At 35.2% G+C, this 22,017-nt stretch overlaps 1 protein-coding gene across 1 annotated transcript; it reads right to left on the bottom strand.

Moving 5' to 3' along the window:
• Nucleotides 1-1,338: 1,338 nt before the first annotated feature.
• Nucleotides 1,339-19,454, bottom strand: LOC131027455 (probable LRR receptor-like serine/threonine-protein kinase At1g67720). Its single transcript, XM_057957536.2, has 14 exons — nucleotides 19,041-19,454; nucleotides 17,760-18,312; nucleotides 15,623-16,119; nucleotides 15,285-15,408; nucleotides 15,118-15,186; nucleotides 14,939-15,010; nucleotides 14,759-14,827; nucleotides 3,353-3,495; nucleotides 2,996-3,204; nucleotides 2,787-2,913; nucleotides 2,633-2,701; nucleotides 2,328-2,517; nucleotides 2,061-2,193; nucleotides 1,339-1,978 (listed from the first exon to the last, which is right to left on the bottom strand). The coding sequence occupies exons 1-14, from the start codon at nucleotides 19,105-19,107 to the stop codon at nucleotides 1,673-1,675; spliced, it is 2,628 nt and encodes an 875-aa protein (XP_057813519.2). The 5' UTR covers nucleotides 19,108-19,454; the 3' UTR covers nucleotides 1,339-1,672.
• Nucleotides 19,455-22,017: the final 2,563 nt, after the last annotated feature.

The following is a 22,017-nucleotide window of genomic DNA, read 5'->3' as shown; positions in this document are numbered from 1 at the left end:
AGTTAAAAATATAAAGAAGGGGAAGCACATTTCATGTTTTCACATATTTTGAGAAAAATTATATTGAGTTAACTACATTTGGGTGAGTTAATTTTAAATCTTTAGCATAATTTGTGTAATAATTTATATGAGTATAGACGTGTACATTTGTTGCAAATCTATTTCAATTTATTCTAATCTAAAGGTTGTGTGAAAATCATCTCTATATGGTTCTACTATATTATAACAATGTGTTATCATTATTTAATCGTTTCATTGTTTTTGGACAAAAATGAATATGAGCAATTCAAGTTTCCTATTATTAATGACCAGCAATTGCTTTAATAGTTTGCTACTTGTGCAATCTCATACCCTCTAACCTCTACTTCAAATGCAATTTCAACTATCAAATTGCTAGCAAGATTTGGATGCAATGTAGTCAAGCACACTACATATCTAAAAACATGCTTCATGGATTTCATAGAATTAGAAAAATTTGAAAGCATGTTGTAATTCTCATTTACAATAGAAACTAATCAATCTACAAAGATGCTTTACTAAGTAATCACTTGGTCATCGAGATTAACTAATAGTTTAGTCATTATCATAATTCTCATTCTCATAATACAACATAAAGCAAAACATATTCTAGTATAAAAAATAATTCAAAGACTAGTACTATACCACTATATGATACTTGTTTTATTTCTTTTAAACCAACTTAACTTTGTCAACTTACACCACAAGACCAGCTTTTCTTATTATAAATATATATCTTCCGAAATTGTACAATGTACTAGTTGAAAATAAAATATGTGTAATATGATTCATTTAATCATAGAAAGGGCCCCAATTAAATCTTAAAAGTAAAGATAAAAGGTAATATGATTGGTAGAATATATTTTCTAATAAAACGAACGTATTTCTTTGGCCGAACCACCTATTTGTAAAGTTACCATGGACACACATGAGGATCAAATAAACTCTTACTATTTAGTCAATATTTTTTTGGATTTGATTGTGTAGATTTTTGTTACCGACGCTTTGGTTCTCTGCTTTCATTCTCTAATGATAGATCATGAGTGTGATCCAAAACGTCATTAACAAAAATTGACACGACCGAATCCAAAAATTATTGACTCAGTCATTATAAACTGTAAAAAAATATGAATATGAATTTAATTCCTAATTTGAAACATGATGCTCATCCGAGGCCATAATTTTGCACATAATTTATCATGAGAATAAAAAACATACATTTACAGTATCCTGTATTGTTTCCTACTTAGCATTTTTCCTCATCCAAAAAATGGTATTCGGATTATCATGCACATTAATGGAATCTATAAGCGTGGCCTATGCAGCTAATAAATGGGCTTCATCCATTGATATGAACTTCTACAGAGTCTATCCATTACACCATAGACTATGCAATGCTAACTTGTATGTGGCCATTGACCAAGCACGGTTAAAACTTCGACAATTGGATAAAAGATGGCAATCATAGAATTTTACTGATACTCTCTACATGAGATTGGGGTAATAGAAACATTATTTCGTTGTAGGATTGTATGGCCTAAGTTAAAGACAATTAATATAACACAAACTAGAACTATTAAATTTCCCCAATGCTATTCTATATATTCATTGAGTCGTTGAGCGAGCTCATGAATGATTTAGATGAAAATGTGTATCATCTGCCAAGATGAAGCAGGCTGCTACTATAATCAGCTACACTATATGCCTCAGAGGACGGGGCATCCACAGATGTTCCGGAACTTATGTCTTTAGGCTCGATGTAAAGCATAGCCTCTTTTATCCCTGCCACAACCTCATTCATGGAGGGTCTCTTGTATCCTTCTCTCTCCACACATTTAAGTGCCAGATTAACAACACAATTGAAACATTCCATCTCATTTTCACCCAAAACCAACCTCTTATCTATGATGTCTATCAGGTGACGAGGAGGGTCTTGGTCTGCCTCTGTATGGAGCATAACCTATCATGAACAGATCGTTTATCAGTCTTTCTAAATATAAAACGCTAAATTGTTAAAGATGGTTGTCAAAATTAAATCTTACCCATCTCACAAGATTGACTTCGTCATCACATTCTACATCTTCGATTGGTCTTCTTCCACATATTATCTCTAACAAGACCACTCCAAAGCTAAATACATCACTTTTCTCTGTCAATTTGTTGGTGCCAAAATACCTTCAATCAATCAACACAAGTTACAATAATCTGTAAGTAAACAACCCATTTATCAATTCACAGTTTCAAACTGTTGGGTTGATTTGCGTTACAACAAAGAGAAAATAAATTTCAGAGGGCATAGAAAATCCTACTCTGGATCCATGTATCCCATTGTTCCTTTAACGGTGGTAGTCACATGAGAGATTGCATCATCTCGAAGAATTCTTGAAAGCCCAAAATCTGCAACTTTTGCCCTCATATTCAAGTCTAGCAGGATGTTTGAACTCTTCACATCTCTGTGAATGATTTTTGGTGTGGCCCTCCAATGCAAGTATTCCAGTCCTTGAAATAAAACACATTAAGATGAGGTGAATTTGAAATACATTCGAGGCTTATAAAAGATGAAAAGATTCAAAACCCTATGCAAATTCTGATAAACAGAGTAGAAATGGAGTACCTTCTGCTGCATCTAAGGCTACTCGAATCCTAGCTTTCCAATCTAGGGTAGAGGGATATGCCAAAGAACCTGCCAGAAAACAAATTTGAGATCCATATGAGTTAGCTTGTGTCCCTTCCATATGTTAAAAGCTTTATCCTGACAATTAACCCACCATACAGGTGATCCCTCAGTGATCTTCCTCCCATGTACTCGTAAACAAGCATAAGCTCCTTCGAGGAGTCGCAGTAGCCAAGCAAACATACCAAGTTCGTGTGATTCACTCTCGATAGAAGATCAATCTGCTTAGTGAAAAAATAGCATAAGATTAAAGCATTACCCATATACAGTTTTGATCAAAACCTAGGCAAATAAATGTAGTACCTCATTTAGAAACTCATCCACTCCTTGCTTCGATGAAGAGGACAGTACTTTGACAGCGATTTCATTTCCATCCACTAATTTACCATAGAAGACGGTTCCAAAACCCCCTTGTCCGATCTCTTCACTGAAATCCTGAGTCGCTGTCCTCAGCTCTGCTACGCTAAATGAACGAGATCTTACAGGATTCGGTACCTTGATCGATCTATTATCTGCATTTGCATTTGGCCTCCAAATTCCAATCGAAAACAAAAAACAAAAAAAACAGAGCAAAAAGAAAACTGGAGGCTTCTGAGCAACATTTATTGTCAATTGAACATTCAGACTTATGGAAGATCAAGGTGAAACCGATCACCTCACCTGGTTTTGCAGACTGTCTTTTACGATAAACGAGCATTGAAATCAGGACTAATAGAACAGCAAGGATGCCACCAATGATTGCTGCAATCATCGGCCCTTTGTTTTTACCTTTGGGTAGGACAAGAAATTGATTCCCAGAGTACCTGCAAATTATTATAAATTCCTTTTACTTCTGAAATGTTTCATGGTTACAGCCTAATAGAATTGATGCTTAGTCACAACCTGTGAAAGAACGGGTCTCATGAAGGGGCTATACAATCTGAATGATTTCAAAACACCAAAAGTGGCAGAATTTATTGCAGATCAGGATTATGGATTTAAAATCAAAATTTCCATCCAAAACGTTTAGTGCTGAGTTTTGGTTTTGGAGAAGGCTATAAAAATCTTAATTTTTTCATTCATCTTGGCTTACAAACAGGTCAAAATTGTTAGGGAACAGCATTTCTCTGTTAAGAGTTTATTAGTTTCACTTTGTCTTTTTTCCTGAAAATAAATCTCTGGTTTAAAAGAACAGAAGAGTCAAAGTAAAATAATGTTAGGGCTCAGGCCAACTCCAGTGTAATAACCAACTGGAAGATTGTCAAACTTCGAAGTGATTTAGAAGGTCTAAGGAATGTTTTAAGTTGCATGACGCAAGAAAATCCTTGATAATGGATGAAGGTTTTTGTTTGTTTTTTTAACTTGGGTTTCTTGTGTGTCTTTGTCAATGTCACATTTCTTCAAAACAGCAGGAATTTTATGCTTTTACTTGCATTTATCACTGTGCCTTTTCTGTTGCTAAGTCTACAGCCCTTTTTTCCCTTTTTTAAATGGATTCAATCTTTTATTCTTTGGCAGCTGTTGTTGGAGTTGAAGGTTTAATGGCAACAAGCAATGGCACTCCCACTCAAACATTTTCAAAATTTTGTATCTAAGGTGTTTCACAAGGTATGTCTTTTAAGACACTCTTGAATATTGTTCTTCTAATTTCAAAATTTGATAATGTATGTTATTATGTAGAAATTTTTACTTTGTTGGATATTTTGTGTGTTGGCAAGGCTTGGATCTTATATGAGATCCACATTGTTGTTGGGCAAAATGCTCATTCGTGATATTTGTCTACAATTCATAGGTTTAGAAATTCTTTATTTACAAGAGGCTAAAATTTCTAGTTTTTGACTTTATGTTGCTTGTAGTGTTTAATTTAGTCATCATGAAGCAGGTTGGAGTGGAGTTGTCACATTTTTGTCTCCTAAATGACATCAACATTTAGTTGACTAGAGATGTGACCCCACTAACTAAGCATTGTGGGCTCTGACAACATTAATAAAAAAAATTTCAATTTTATTAATGTTAATGCCTCTAATGATGCTAGTGAGAGACCTTCCCTCTGAGGATAAATTCCTAATTCAATGTCAACCACTACTTGAGTTATACAAAGATAAATTCCTAATTCAATGTCAACCACTATTTGAGTTATACAAAGATTTTAACATGAATGAAATGACTTATGACAAAAGTGGGGTCATGCCAATGCATTAGATGGTTGATGAGAGTTGATGAGAGTGTAGCGTCCTAAAATTGCGACACTTGCAATTTCGACTGCATTTCGGTCTTCACGATGGCGACGCAACACGCAACCTGAATGGAGACCCCGAAACTTGCTCACGACACTGAAAACTGCATTTTTCAAGCACCCTAGCCTGAACCTCCTTGCACCCTGCTGTCCCGGGAGGTGGGACCAAAGCCCCCAGCGCCCTGGTCCCTGGGTCCTATTTTGGGCCTAGTCTCCTAAGGGGTCTCGGGTCTTTTTGTTTGCAATTTGGAAATTATCTTTCCTGGTCGGCCTAAGGTCGGGAAAATCAGTCTATCAGCCCTAATTGACAAGTATATAAACTACATTTTCCTCTCTCATTTGAATAAGCGACACACATGAGGGAAAAGGCGTGGAAACTATACTCAAGCATTCAAGCATTCAAGCATTCTTTCAAGCAATTGATCATTCTAAGTCTCCATTCAAGGCTAAGTGTTGCATTCAAGTCAAGGATTCAACCGTTGAAGAGGAGATTACATACTACATGCTACAACATACAACATACAACATCTATACCTTCGCACATAAGGATACAAACATCCTTAGAACAAGGTATTAGTACTTATTTTACATACATTTACATTTACAGCACTTGCTCATTTCTTGGTTAATTCCAAAACCAGGGTTTGACCTAAAGGCAAACCCCTAATCCCTAACCCCCCAATCGTCTTCGCTTTTCTGTGTGTAGGTTGCAGGTACGCGGCTGAAATTGAAGATCTGGAATCCTTGTACAGAGACGAACAGATCCCCCTTCGTTTCGCGGATTTTTCGGAGGACCGTGGCGCTCGGGCGCCATCGTCCCGACAACTTTTGCTCAAATTTGCAGGACAGCGCCGTATCGACATTTTACTGCTAATTCCAGGTCCGCAGCTTCATACTGTATTCCTATCTCAGTTTATAAGCGAATCTTTGTCACTTTCTATGCATTCCTAGCTTAATTCTCCTATGCACATTCTTTACAAAAGAGGGTAGCCTTGCTGTCATAACCCTTGAAACTCATTTAGCATCCAATCTTGCATTGTGTGGGATTGGATCTTGTGGGTTTCAACCCCTCTTTTGAATGTAAAGTCTCTCCCCTAAGTGAAAACCATCAACCCTAGTGAATCTCCCTTCTCTCTCCTCGGAGTTGGAAGAGGGGAGAGCAACTAGGGTTCGATCGCGATTTTCCGCTTTACATTTTGGTGAACCCGACGTGAACATCCTTTCTGATTATTCATAGTTAGATCTGAAAATTGGATTCCTTGATTACATTTCCATGTTTGATCTTTTGCAAAATTTTAGAGGTTAATTGCATAAAAACCCTAAATTTTCTTTTTAGTAATTAAACTTGTGAAATGTTTAATTATTAATGCTTGTTTCAGATCTGCCCTTCTATTACAAATTATCAATTCATATTTGTGCTTTAATTTTGAAAATTAAGTGGTTAAGTATCAAAACCCTAATTTTTGAAACCCTCTTGATTCAACCTTTGTCCGACAATTTCACTGATCAAAACATCTCCAAATCAGCTGTAACTTTGGATTCTGCAATAAAATCACAATATCTTTCATCCCTGAAAATTTGGAAAAAAGTTGCGAGGACCGTGTGCACTCCGAGCGCCATCGTCCCCGACATTTTTTCCGAAATTTCGGGAGCGAGATCTTACTGTGTTTTTCTGCTAAAATCCATAATTTTGGCTGATTTTATCAAATCTAACACTTTCAAAATTACAGTCAAAGTTGGTCTAGGGATTGCTTGGATTAACGCTTCTAATCATTCAAAAATCATCGAAATTGAAATTTTGTGTCAAAATTGTGTTCTTACTGTCCTAAATCTGAAAAGTGTGTTTGCATTCATTCGAAATTTCAGTGCTTTATTCAAATTCTTGCAATTTGTGACTTTTGAAATTAAGTGCTTAATTACAACAACTTTAATTTCCGCTTTCAAAATTGAATTTTGCGTGAAATTGAGTCAATTTTTAAATTTCAAAATTTGCATTGCTCTTGACATTCCCTCTAAAATCATAAAATTCAAAATTTCAGTTTCCCTCTCTTTTTCAAAATTCAAATTTTGCATTTTTCGACAATCTTGGTAGGGTTCAATTTCGAGATTGCAACTTTAATTTGGCCTATCTACAGATCGTAAAATCACTCAATTTTTTCAGATTAGCTCTAAAATCATCATACCTTTCATCCCTGCAAATTTCGAAAAAAGTTGCAAGGACCGTGTTGCACTCCGAGCGCCACGGTCCCGGACATTTTTTCCGAAATTTCGGGAGACTGTCGTGATTGCATTTAACAGCTTAAATCCAGAAGATTGGCTGATTTTACTGAAAATTGCTACCTCTAAATTCAAAACTTTCTTTCTCTTTCTAGTGCATGAATTTTACAACAATAAGCCCTACTTACACTATTCCCGTTAGACGAAGCCGTAGAATTAAGTCCTTCCAAGGTTTAATTACTGAGGAGATGGAACCTAATTTGAATAGCCTTTTTAACGAGGACATGGGTAATTCCTCTAATCCTCCTAATGATGAAGAAGCTCTCCATGAGATTTCTGTAGAACAACTTTCGAAATTGGATAACCAATTTGACGATTTTCACCAATGGATGTCTCATGAGTACCCTGATAGTCAAGCTCTTCCTTTAATTGAGGGTCTAAAACGTATGGTTCAAAGTGATAAGAATGGAATTGATATTTTGCGTGGTATTGCACACATTGTGGATTCAAATGTGATGCCTATGAAGAGTTGTGCTGAAAATTTGGGTTATACACAACCTCCTACTCAAGTCAATCATTCTATTCCTTTGATGACTTCTATTGCTAGCATACCTACTTTTACATCAAACATAATGACCACTTCTACACAAGACATTCCTCCCGTGATTACTAGTCATGGGGGCAATCCTTCCTCTTCAATTAACCCTCTTCCTTCATTCAATCCGATTTCTTCACTCACTCCTTCAATGAGTGTCCCTATTATATCTCCGCAAATGAACATGACGCAAGGGGGCAATTCATTCAATCATTCCATTCCTCCTTGTAGTGTTCCTCCTGTCCAATCATCTCCTATGACTAATTATCATAGAGTCCCACCACCTTACTCTTTACCTTCTTTCAATAACATAACACCTCCATCTCAATCTAACACATCTAATATGAATTCTTCGACTGAAGCAACCATTAACAATCTTGCACAAATTGTCTCTTCTTTACAGCAACAAATTGCCTCTATGAATCAATCTAAGTTTAGTGTGCCCACATTTGATGTTGCGAGCCCACTTTCTCTTGACATTGTTCGAGCTATCCCTCCTAAACATGTTGAAATCCCGCATTTGGAGCTTTATAATGGTAAAGGTGATCCTCTAACACATGTTAAGACTTTTCAAACAATATGTACTGATTTTGCTTATGACCAAAGGTTGCTTGCAAAACTGTTCACTAGAACATTAAGAGACAAAGCCCTACAATGGTATTGCTCGTTGCCTTCTTATTCTATTACTTCTTTCGAACAACTTGCAAATGCTTTCATTCAACAATTTCAAAACAATATAAGTCCTAAAGTTACTTTGATTGATTTGATGCATTGTAAACAAGGTGTTAAAGAAAAAGTGACTGATTTCATTGGTAGATATAAGCATTTGTATGCTCAAATTTCTTTTCCAGTGCCTGACAATGATATTCAAAGAATCTTTATTTCTAATTTACAAAAAGATATTCAAGACAAACTTCTGTTTTCTGAGTTTACTTCTTTCCAACAGTTGTGTGCAACTCTTCACAATTATCAACTGACTGTGAGTCAAATGGAACAATCACATCCTATGGCTCCGAGTGATAAGGGTGATAGCAGTCAACAACCATTTGGGAAGTTTAAACCGAACAGAGATTCCATCAAATTCAATGAAAACATCATCAACAACAATGTGAATGCAGCATCAGGTGTGCCTCCTATTTCTAAATTTTTCAAGAAAGAAAGAAAGTATACTCCTTTGAATGAATCATTGCATAGTATTATGAATAAGTTATTGGAACAAAATGTGCTTACTCTTCCTCCTATAAGACAAATAGATCCTACAAAGATTACTTCACCTTATTTTGATAACAAAGCTTTTTGTCAATTTCATCGTCAGCCTGGGCATGATACTGAAAAATGTTTTTCTTTAAAGGGTAAAATTCAAGATTTGATTGATAATAATACTATTTCTGTTTCTGGAGTGAATGATAAAGGCAATACATCTGTAGCTCCTCCTAATCAAAATCTTCATATTTTCACTGATCCATTACCTTCTCATACCTCTAATGCAATTGAGGCTAATGATTCCTCTCTCTCATCTGCTGGTCTTGTGTCTATGGCTCCGAATGTGATTAACTTTGTAGAGCAGCAAGAAAACCCTAAAGAACCTTCCATCACATTTGATTCCAGTGAAACCATTAGGGCACCTGATGGTCCTTTATACATAGTTGCAAAAGTTAAGAATACACCTTGCCGTGGAGTGCTTATTGATCCTTCGTGCATGGTTAATGTTATTACTGAAGAATTTCTTTTTACTTTGCAATTGAATCAAGTGATCTATGACAAAACAGATGTGATTGTGAAATTATTTGATGCATTTTCTTCTCCTGCAATTGGTTCTATTACATTGCCTATTGAGGTCCGTAACAAATCCCTTGATGTGGACTTTGCTATTATTCCTTCATCCGAACAATTTCGTGTGAAGCTTGGCTATCCTTGGCTATCTTCCATGAAAGCTATTGCTTCTCCTATTCATAAGTGTTTGAAATTTCCCCATAATGGTGAAGTTGTTACTGTCAATCATAGTCTCTTTAAACCGGCTGAAAGAACTTCTAGCGTTCCTATTGATTACTTTTGGCCTAAACAATTCCAATCTCTTCCTCCGCGAAGTGATCATCTTTTCAAATCTTATCAAAAGTGGAAAACAGATATGATCCTATCTCTAAGTGAACCTAGAACACCCAAACTTGACATTCCTATCATTCTTGAGAAGGAAGTTCTTCCTTTGAAAGATAAAACTAATGTCTTTCCTCAAGAAGATTCCCAACCCATCCCTATGGATGTGACTATGTCTATGCCTAATAAACCTTCTAAAAGTAGACCTATCCCTCCTCGTCATGATGGACTTGGTCTCCTTCCTAAACCGAATATTCCTCCTTTATATGGAGCAGTTCCTCCTCCGTCCTTTTATAGAGAGAAGAGACCTTCTTCTTCTCCTATCATCCAGCCTAAGAGACCACAACCTAAACACCCAAGTGATAAGGATGAGAACATTCCTCCTCCTCAATCTTCTTCATTTCCTACTAAGACTAGACGAAATCGTTCTGCACGTGAACGCCGGCGAAAGCGTCGTCTTAGAGCTCAAACTTTGCGATCCCCAAAAACACCTTCAACAAGCATTATTCCGTTTTCTCCTCAGCCGGACATTGAGCCTAAATCTCCTAAACATAAGATGCATGATGGTCTTGATCCTATGCGAGTTAAAGATCCTATTTTTATAAATCTTGATGATGATATGGATGAAAATGTTATTCATGATGAACATGTTACTCCTCTTGCTTCTGATAGTGAATATGAACTTGTTGATATTGATAACCATTTATCTAATGAATTTTCTAAAGCACTTATCCTAGCTCCTAGACAAGAACAATGTGGCTCGGAACATGAACATAGCCCTTGTTTGGATCTTGTGATAGCTCCATTTGCTGTGTTGGATGTTCCTCCTCTAGCGTGTTCCCTACCTTCCCGAAACATTGATCAGCAAGATCGGGGGGTAGATGACGTGCTAGACTAGTTACATTAGCATAGCAGATTCTCCCCCCCTCTCTTTTTTTTTTTTTGTTACTTCTTCTATATGTTATTTTCATTCTTCTATTTGTTGTCCTTAGTGTTGTCTACTTGAGGACAATGCAAAGCATTGAGATCTCTCGATCTCTCTCATGTTGACTCAAAAGACACATGTGTTCCCTTCTTCTAGGTGACCTTCCTTGATTGGGGAATGAAGAACAATTATGCATACATACATATGATATACATGAATTATCATACAGCATACTGACCCCGAGGAAAGCGAAGTCACCTTGTGCTTTGTGTTTTGTGTCTATTATCTTTGGGTTTATCTCACACTTGGGGGCTAAATCCTTGCGATAACGTGCTCCTTTCCTTTTTCATTCTTATGTGTATCACTACGTTAAAACAATCACCCCCGGTGAGGCGTGTGCGATCGCTTTAACGTTAGGGGGCATACATCCCGTTCATATCTTTTCAAGATACTTGAAAATTTCTTGACAAATTTAACCTTGCCTTGAAAATTTTTGATATCTTTCTTGCATGACTCATAGTGAGGGAACCTTACTACTGACAGTCATGGTTCTCCCTCGTGATCTTCCCTTTTACTTTGTCAATCGAAGTCGTAAGATCCTTAGTCCACTGGGGGCTTGGTGTATCTTGCCTCCTTGACGTGGTGAAAGCCTTTCAATGTTGTTTCCTTGTACTTTACCGGAAGTATGAGCATACATACTCCCGCTAAAGTGGGGGCTAAATGTAGCGTCCTAAAATTGCGACACTTGCAATTTCGACTGCATTTCGGTCTTCACGATGGCGACGCAACACGCAACCTGAATGGAGACCCCGAAACTTGCTCACGACACTGAAAACTGCATTTTTCAAGCACCCTGGCCTGAACCTCCTTGCACCCTGCTGTCCCGGGAGGTGGGACCAGAGCGCCCAGCACCCTGGTCCTTCAGGACCAGGGCGCCCAACGCCCTGGTCCCTGGGTCCTATTTTGGGCCCGGTCTCCTAAGGGGTCTCGGGTCTTTTTGTTTGCAATTTGGAAATTATCTTTCCTGGTCGGCCTAAGGTTGGGAAAATCAGTCTATCAGCCCTAATTGACAAGTATATAAACTACATTTTCCTCTCTCATTTGAATAAGCGACGCACATGAGGGAAAAGGCGTGGAAACTATACTCAAGCATTCAAGCATTCAAGCATTCTTTCAAGCAATTGATCATTCTAAGTCTCCATTCAAGGCTAAGTGTTGCATTCAAGTCAAGGATTCAACCATTGAAGAGGAGATTACATACTACATGCTACAACATACAACATACAACATCTATACCTTCGCACATAAGGATACAAACATCCTTAGAACAAGGTATTAGTACTTATTTTACATACATTTACATTTACAGCACTTGCTCATTTCTTGGTTAATTCCAAAACCGGGGTTTGACCTAAAGGCAAACCCCTAATCCCTAACCCTCCAATCGTCTTCGCTTTTCTGTGTGTAGGTTGCAGGTACGCGGTTGAAATTGAAGATCTGGAATCCTTGTACAGAGACGAACAGATCCCCCTTCGTTTCGCGGATTTTTCGGAGGACCGTGGCGCTCGGGCTCCATCGTCCCGACAACTTTTGCTCAAATTTGCAGGACAGTGCCGTATCGACATTTTACTGCTAATTCCAGGTCTGCAGCTTCATACTGTATTCCTATCTCAGTTTATAAGCGAATCTTTGTCACTTTCTATGCATTCCTAGCTTAATTCTCCTATGCACATTCTTTACAAAAGAGGGTAGCCTTGCTGTCATAACCCTTGAAACTCATTTAGCATCCAATCTTGCATTGTGTGGGATTGGATCTTGTGGGTTTCAACCCCTCTTTTGAATGTAAAGTCTCTCCCCTAAGTGAAAACCATCAACCCTAGTGAATCTCCCTTCTCTCTCCTCGGAGTTGGAAGAGGGGAGAGCAACTAGGGTTCGATCGCGATTTTCCGCTTTACAGAGAGAGATACTTAATTCTTCATACAAAATAAATTGAGAAATTTTATCTCAATAATAGTTGCCACTACGATCATATGACATTACAAACTTGAAATAATTTATGAATTGAACAGATTAAATTGTATTATGATGTTAGCTCAATCTTTTCTCTCTTTTTCCAATGGAACTCTTACTAAACATTTTCCTTTCAAACCACTTCCCAATATGTTGCTAAGCCCAAGGCCATGAAAACATAATTTTTCCTAAACACATCAATGTTTAATCACAAGGCCACATTAACTCACATTCAACGTGTTTAGAAGTCAGAGCATTGCCTCATGTATAGAACCAGTTATATATTTTGATGGAATGATGCCATAAACCATACTCTCTGTATTTAAGGGTGTCAATTATCCCACTTCTATTTCTTCTCATATGAGACCACCACTTTGGAACCACATTGAGCCATCGCTGCTTTGTAAGCGCAACCATTCATTTTAATCACAGCTTCACGTGGCTCAACTTCGCCACTAGAAGTAGGTTGCAAACACTCATACAATGTGAGGAGGTCAAATCAAGGCTAGGTATCACTGGCTCAAGATTGGTGACAAAGTTTCGAAGGAATTTTTTCATGCCTTGCATACACACCTTTCTTCGTAATCCATCAAGTAGATCCATGAAGGGCAACATAAAATTAGGAACTTGCATAGTTAAGTCTAGATGTGAATTCAGATTATAGTTATGTGCCTCAATAATACCTGTGAAACTAGATGCGGGTGGAACAGTGGGCTTGATGCTTTAGTTTGGCCTTCAAGCAAGTTACTGGTATTGGAGACTACTGATGGTACCTAAACAATTATACACGAATTAGAAGTAGTTCTGATTGTGGTAACGATCATTGAATGCCATCTTAAGTTAATGATTTTGATTGTGATAATGTCCAATTGTCTAAATGAACTTTAAATTCTATATATTGTCCTAGAATGACTGCGGTGAACTTTAAGAGTTGTGCAGCAGAAGGCCACGAGACCACCTTAACTCCCTAGACCTACCCTATCCTTACCCTTCCCAAGCCAAGCCAAAGACTGGCTGAAAAGCACAAGCTACCACTTCCCAATAAATGAGAATCTCTAGAGCTCCTGCAACTAGTTTCTTTAAGTCTTCTTAAAGTTTGTTGCACAAAACTTTGGACCTTCGTATTCGAAGAATCTCAACGATTGAATTAACATAGTATTCCTGAGAACAGGTGTTGAACCAGAGTATCACAAAGCTTGCCAGTTGCCACATGTCATCGCAAATTACTACAGAATAATGGCACCTATCTGTTGCTTCTTGTGCTTGAGTCTAGTTAGAGAACTTGTCAAGAGGTCAAGTGTAGGTCCTAGAGAGTCTGTAGAGATCTATTCCTTGGATTTGAATTTAGCTTAATTCGAAATGGAGGAGTTTCACACCCAAAATCTCCGTTAAGGTATAAATAATCCCCAGAGCTTGTCAAGAGTGAATCTGAAATCCTGTAGGATTGAAATAAGTCTTAACCTAGTTAATAAACCTTTTGGATCCAGAACCCCTGACATAAAGCCAAGGCAAATTATAACAAATAAAGGTACAAGATCCTTGGCTAGATTAACCATGATGGTGCCACGAGTCAGGTGGCCGGGGTAACCCTAGTATAAACCAAAATGGTATCTAAATCAGTTTTTGGTTACACAAATAGCACCAGGGTTCAGGGTTTACTGGTAAACTTAATTGTAAGTTATTGATGTTCATAAAAGAGAATCAGTCTCTACAAAACCAATGTTTACTTTAAATGCCACAGCACCCCCTCATATGTTTTAGCAAGTTCTGTTTTGAAAGTGACAGAATGTTTGATTGAACATTTTCTGAGAAATTTTGTCCGGATTGATTTGGATGCAAGCTGTAGCTAAAAAGAAACATCTTGCATGGCACATTGTGAAATATTTCCAACAGCAACAAGATAAGAAATTTGAAGGACCGTTAATAATCACTCTGGTTTACTGTTAATTAAAATGCATTCCTTAAACTTTTCAATTGAAAATTTAGACGAATAGACTAGACCATAGTTACCTGAAAATCAAATTACGATGGAAAAGTTCGGCAGGAATTTTTCCACTAAAATTATTGTCCCGTATGTCCCTGTCAGAAAGAGGAAAAATCCGATGCGTAAATACAAAATTACTTTCAATATCCTACCCATGGACAAATTCTTTTCATGTCAAGTACATATATAGGAAGAGATTGACTTACAGCTCCCTTAAGTTACTGAAATTGGAGAGACAAGGTGGTATGGAGCCACTCAACCTGTTGTTTTGAAGATTTCTGAGAAACAACTAATAAAATAGTGTTATTTGGTAGCAAAGACAAAACACTAGTAAATAGGGGGAAATAATTTAAAAAACAATGGTATGTGTATAGAATGATCTTACAGTTTCTCCAATCTGGTTAAATTGCACACATCTTTTAAAGACCCTGGTAGATTCCTTCCATTCAAATCGCTAGAGTAGACAAGAGCAATTGATAGTTAGTTCTTTGCATAACTCCTCAATATGTAAAAGTGTGATACAGCTTAAACTTGGAGAGGCACTGAAATTACATTTCCAAGACTCGAACTGGATTGCCTTTGTCACATTTGATTCCACTCCACTCAATACTAAAGCAAGGATCAGATATCCAGTCACTGATACCAAATTCCTTATTCATATTCAGAAGTGCACTGACTGTACTTAACAACACAAGGTAATTAGAGATTTAAATGTTCCACAGGCCATAATTAGTGAAAAACAAAATTTTCAAAAAGAAAACCCCTCACAAGCAACTTGAGAGTTCTAGCCATTTGGGATTACACTTTGTGGTCTATCAGTAGGATGTGAGAGATTAATGCATATTTATCAAAGAGTCCAGATATGCAAGATGGAGATATTGTTGTCTTACCATCATCTGCAGAAGTTTCAGGTTCTGTATCCATTATGTTATATTGCTCCAGAGCATTTATAAGAGGCCCGCGACTGGAATTCCCCTGCCCTTTTATTGAATTGAGAGATATTACTAGCTCTCTTGCCTGTGTACTTGGCAACTTAATCTTTTTCCCAATGACATAACTATCCATAGAAAAATTTACAGTGCCATGTGGTTGGCCATTTATTGTAACATTAAAAATCCTCGATTGAGAGGTGTTCACTGACTCTATCTCTCCGAAATACAGGGCAATTAATGTTTTTTTCTTTACTGCTGTCAGATTTAGAAACAACCGGCTGACATTTGCTTTTGCAACTATTGCTGTTTGCATGACCTTAGAAGGAGGGTAGTTACTACTACTATTGTCACTAGAAATCTCTGCTTCAGTACTGCTAGTTGCAACAAGACCCCTGTTATATAAATCCTCTGTGCTGTTGACTTGCCAGAAGCGATCAAAGTCATCTCCTTTGTACCTGATTATATATTTCAACCAAATGAAGTAATTTTTCAGAAGAAATGTTACACACTAATTGTGTAAGTGTTGTGTATTTAAATGAGGTTAAATGCCAGAACCAATTTTGGCTATGGAGTTCCTACAAGTGAGCTCAAATGCAAACCTTGAAAGAGACACCACTCAATCATGCAAAGGAATTTGAAGTAAATTAGCATTGAAAGTTTTCAATTTGTTGTTGCTGTCATTTTTAGATTTGATTGTGTAAGATCTTTTAGCATAACATTTTGAATCGCATTCTACGATCTAGATGTTATAGAACTATGAAGATGAAAAATGATTAATTGTAGATCAAGGCTGACTAAAAACTGTGAAGAAAGAGGGGAGAGAAGAAAGATTGCAAGTGGTACAGATACAAGAATGTGACAAGGCAGGCAAAATTTTAATATTAAAAATCAAAAAATAAAACAAGGCTGTATATAATCATAAATCTATATCAAAAGTATTTTCTGATATTTATAAATATTCTAATATTAACGCTCATAGACACACACAGATCATAATTGTTTATGATATATATGTGTATGAGTCTTTTAAAATATTCTAATATTAACGCTCATAGACACACACAGATCATAATTGTTTATGATATATGTGTGTATGAGTCTTTTATAGTATTAGAATATATTCAGGTTTGTTTTGTTTTTTGGTTTTTCATTATTGAAATTTTGTTTCTCTTCTTTAAGTCAGTCTTGATCTGTAATTAATTAACTTCATCTTTTTGATCTCTTTAACACCCTGATAATGGATTATAGAATGTGATCGGAAATGTTAATACTAAAAAATTGAATTTAAATGACAACAACAATAGTCATATGAATTGTGAAAATCCCATTACAATTTTCATTTTATATAATGTTATTTTAAAATTACTAAAATTACTTGTTACTAAAAACATTGTGTCCTTTTTATTCCCCATCTACAGGGCTGATATTGGTTTACATGAAAATCTTCCTTTCAAAGATAAAATCCATCCTAAAATGGAGTCTTAAAGAGGAATCCAAATGTTAGGTAATATATGAAGTCTTCTGTTGATCTTGGAAACAGTACAATACTAAAGTACATAAATGCCCAGAAGCTCTCGGGAGTGGCTTCACTAAATTATACTTTTAAAAATCAGAAAATTTCCATTGCCATCACCACGATGTCAATCAAAATAGCTAGTTTATAGGTAGTAGATTGTTGGGAACATATCAAGGGCAAGGTTTTATGGAAACTTCAGAATCTATTTTCATAGATCAGGAGGTGTTATGATTTTTTTTTTTTAATTATATTAAGCATTTTTTAGAATCATTTTTTGAAAAATGGTAGTTTTTATTTTTTATGACTGTATATTTTAGGGGATGAAATTGGGGTGGAGTTTAAAATTGTTTCACAGCTTAAAATTTTGTTAGGCTGCTTGTCAATTAGCTAATAATTTAGATTTAGATAAAAAAATAGAAAAATGATATTTATTTATTAATTTTTTATTATGCTGAACTTCATTACTAAAATATTCATGAGACCGTCAGCTTTAAAATATTCCTAAAAAGACTCAACATAAGAAACCCCTAATTACATCTCAACAATGTACATAAACAAATTTCTGTAAAAAAAATATACCTGATTAGGGATTCCCCACCCAAATCATATCTTAATACCGAATTCAGCATTAGTCCCTTGTCTTGCAGGTCATACATGCCATTTAAAAGCTTCCTTAACTGAATTGCAGAAACAAAAGGATCATTATCACTACCATCCAATGTACGAATAAAGCAAACATATAGTCTTTCAGCGGAACCAGTAGTCAAAATCTTTTCAGTATCCCAATTTGGGGTTCCTGCAACTGCGATATTCTCCATCTGTCTATAGAGCATACCCTGCGTCTCCACAGAGACATTAAAGCTTGGAGGATTTGTATTTCCATTGTAGTTACCAAAATGAAACCACAGCCTTAACATATAGGGCGTATTGGGAACCACAGGCAAGCTATAGCAAGATTTATTATAAGGCTTTGGAAAATAACGCAGAGACTGCAAGTAAAAATCTAGACTTGAGTTGCTAACATTTGCTTGTTCACCAACATTTATGTATTCCTTGGAGTCAATACCCCATGTTAGGTTTGTCTTAGGATCTGTGCTGTTTACTGTGGCGCCGCAATCGAGATTCAGAAAGCCTGTCAACATAAGAATGAAACAGTTTCCTTCTTACTTCCCACACCATACAATTTTAAGTCTAACAATCTATTTCATTGGGTAAGGGAATCAAATTCGTAAATTAAAACAATTTGAATAAGCATATATCTACACCAAAAAGTAATCTTCTGCAAACAAGATCCAATCCATCATAATCAAGATTAAACAGCAATGAGAACAAACCCATATAATAAATAAACATATATTCCACGGACCATATTGAAGAACTAGTTTGGATACTCGTGTATACACATAAATCAATGAAAAGACTAAAAAAATCTGAAGTACACACATGTCAATTGTTCTCCCAAGAGCATTTTGATCCCCAAAAAACACTGTTTATCTCTGTTCATTTCATACCAGATCTTTTAGATCATATAATATAATTCAAGAATGTCCATTTTATTAATTACAGAACACAAATTATCCAAAAAAATCTCAAAAATTATTATAAAGTGTGAAAATATCATATTTCTGAAGGTTTTGTTTTGTTTTAATCAAATTCTGAAATCTCACCAATTACCCATCATCACAATAAAACATGAATGATCTTTCATGTTCCAAGATAACAAAACAAAATCTTTACACAGTTCATTTCCAAGAAATCTAGATGTTAATTTAGATAATTTTCTTCCTAGTTTCAAATTTCAGTTATTTTATTTGGGACCAATTATGTTTTGTTGCTCTTTTCAACCAAATAACTACACACCTGTTTGGGCTTGGGCTGCAGCAAAGAAAAACAGCAGCGCTAGTATCATCCATCTAAACTCCTCCATCTGCTCACACACAGATCTCTTACAAACAGCTGTTTATTATAATAAGATTGATCAAGCACAGAGAATGCAATGTTGAAGTTAATGATTCCTATCTGTTGAATTTTGGCATTTTGAAAGAGTGGAATTAAAATGGAATCTCACATCAGTCAAAAGGAAATTTCGTTTACAGTGGCTTTGGGTAATGTCTGAATTTTTCCTCCACATGACCTAAAGTCATGGGAATTGAAGAGTAAAATCAATTGAAGTCATACAAAAGTCAAGATGTATTTAAGATATGTGGTTTTGAAAACATGGTCAATGGTACAGTCTAGGTGCCGTATAAACACAGGCTTCTGAATGATGCCTGAATTTGTTTTCCTCTGTGGTAAAATATCTCAAGTCAAGTCAACCCAAATCAAGGCACTTGTCAAGTTTTTGGGAACTCTGATTTGTTTTTTACAAACCTAGTCAATTCAGAGCCGTGGCTATGTAGGACTAGGGACGTAAACAGCACGGTGTATCAGAGAAGCGTTAGAAAAAAAAATGAGTGATTATTATTTCATTGAAATTTTATATATACAATTTCACTTATTTATTAATTATTCTCTAGATAAACATTTGATTCTACTTATTAATTCATTGAAATTTTATATATGTAATTTGATTTGTTTATAAATTATTAATTTATTAAAAATTTAGGTAAATATTAGGTAAATATTTGATCTTATTTATTATTAATTGATTAATAAATCAAGTCAAAATGTAAATATATAATTTCAATGAATTAATAAATATTGTCAAATTTGTATTTAGAATATTGAATAGATAATATGTGATTTGAGATATATACACTTGATCTTATTTGTTAATTAATTGATATTTTAAGTTAGAATGTCAATTATTTAATAAGTAGAATCAACTATATATCTAGAATATTAATGAACTAATAAACATGGTCAAATGTGCATCTAGAGTGTTAGATTATATGATTTGAGAGGTAAACAAACAAAATTTTATTACTTATTATTTATACTAAAGTACAATTTAATGTAGAGTAGAGTATGAAGTTAGTCTTTAAGTATTAATGTTTTTTATTGTTATTATCTAGTTACAAGTGATATTGATTGTTTTGTTTTACAAGTTGGAATTTCACTCTTCATTAGATATATGATGCTCATTTGACCGTGTGTATTAATCCATTGAAATTTTAGATATCGAAATTGATTTATTTCTTAATTATTAATTTATTGAAATTCTAGATAAACATTTGATTCTATTTATTAATTAACTAATAAGTCAAGTCAAATGTAGCCTGTAATTTCAATGAATTAATAAACATTATCAAATGTGTATCTAGAATGTTGAATAGAAAATATATGATTTGAGAGGTATACATTTGATCTTATTTAGAATTTAATTGAAATTGTAAGTTAGAATAACAGTTAATAAATGGGTAGCTCGTCAAATGTCTATTTAGAATTTCAATGAATTAATGAACATAGTCAAATGTGCATCTAGAGTGTTAGATTATACGATTTGAGAGGTAAACAATTAAAAAAATATTACTTATTTTTCATACTAAAAGTAAAATTTAGTGTAGAATAGAGCATGAAGTTAGTCTTTAACTATTAATGTTTTTATTATTATTATTCAAGTAAAAGTGTTGATATCGAATGGTTTGTTTTACAAGTTGGAGTTCCACTCTTCATAAGTTTGGTGGAAAGCTGGCAATAAAATGTTGATTCTTCTTGCATAGAGTGTTGTCTCTTTCTTTTCAATCTTTACAAGTATATCAAATAGTAGGAATTGAAACCCTCATAGACTTTGATTTGTAGAATAACTAGAGTTTGGAAAGCTCTATTTGAGCCCAAGATTGCTCATTTTCTTTGGTATTTGATCTACCAATACCTTTCATTGGATGAAAAGTGTGTGCATTGGGTTGGCTCATCCTAAATTCCCAAGTTTCCACAAATTAGATTCCTTCAAACACCTCTTTTGGACTCACCCTCATGCTTAGGATTCTTGGAAGTGATGCTCATTTTTTTCTATCCCTTTCATCTAGGATATTTTATTCTTAGATTACTAGATATTTGGTGCAACAAGCCCATGAATTAGCTATGTTATTGGAAATTAGAAATTCTTTATAGCTTCTATTTTGTTTTAGCTCTAGAAAAATAAAAATACTCACTTTAATGCAAATGCTAAGATTTTTTTCTTTAAAATGTTATTATGCCTTCTGATACTTATTTTTAGATCCAAAGACAATACAAGAAGGTTGCACTAGAATTCCAACACTTTAAGTACATCCTCAACCTTTAGGGGAGTGCCTCATCTAGTATGAAAAGAGTCTTTCTTGATGGTAACACTCAAGATTGTTTCCACTAGCTCACCATTAAGAGCTACTCACAAAATTTAAGTCACTTTTTACTTCTTCTATAAGGAGGTAGACTTTATTCCCTACCCAGGATAAATTTTTAATTTAGATGCATGAAATGATGAAAAGGTACATAATACACTCATTACATTAATCTATGAGAGGAAGTAGGTCCAGAATTAAACTAATCATATAGTTTACAAGGAAATAAATACAAAAGCAATTTACCATAACATGGTTATTCATATGAGGCAAAAACTTTCAAGACTAAAACCCCTAATCCAAAGCAAATCAATAAAGTATTCACTAATCAATAGTTATAATATACTTGCAAAGTCTAATTATTTATGACAGTATTACCAACAAAAGATCTAGAGTAATTCTAGCAACATGAGTATATGCAAAATTCATTATCAAACCCTTTATCTCAAGCACCCAATATATAGAAGCAATACATATAATCATTAAATGGTCATTGGAAAACCATGAGCTAAAACCATCCAAAATATAGCACTGGTCAAAATTCTTAATTAAAAATTCAACACCCAATCTCCAGA

Source organism: Cryptomeria japonica, chromosome 1 (genome assembly GCF_030272615.1).
Source record: "Cryptomeria japonica chromosome 1, Sugi_1.0, whole genome shotgun sequence".
NCBI classification, from domain to species: Eukaryota; Viridiplantae; Streptophyta; class Pinopsida; order Cupressales; family Cupressaceae; genus Cryptomeria; species Cryptomeria japonica.
This window is presented reverse-complemented; position numbering and strand designations above follow the sequence as displayed.

What these genes read in the sequence shown, in the direction of transcription:
- LOC131027455 (XM_057957536.2), bottom strand. Translation starts at nt 19,107, where the DNA reads ATGGAGGAGTTTAGATGGATGATACTAGCGCTGCTGTTTTTCTTTGCT. An exon ending in ACTGAGGGATCACCTGTATG is followed by an intron (nt 2,702 to 2,786) that starts GTGGGTTAATTG and finishes GTTTTCTGGCAG; the next exon opens with GTTCTTTGGCATATCCCTCT. An exon ending in AGCCTTAGATGCAGCAGAAG is followed by an intron (nt 2,518 to 2,632) that starts GTACTCCATTTC and finishes TTTTATTTCAAG; the next exon opens with GACTGGAATACTTGCATTGG.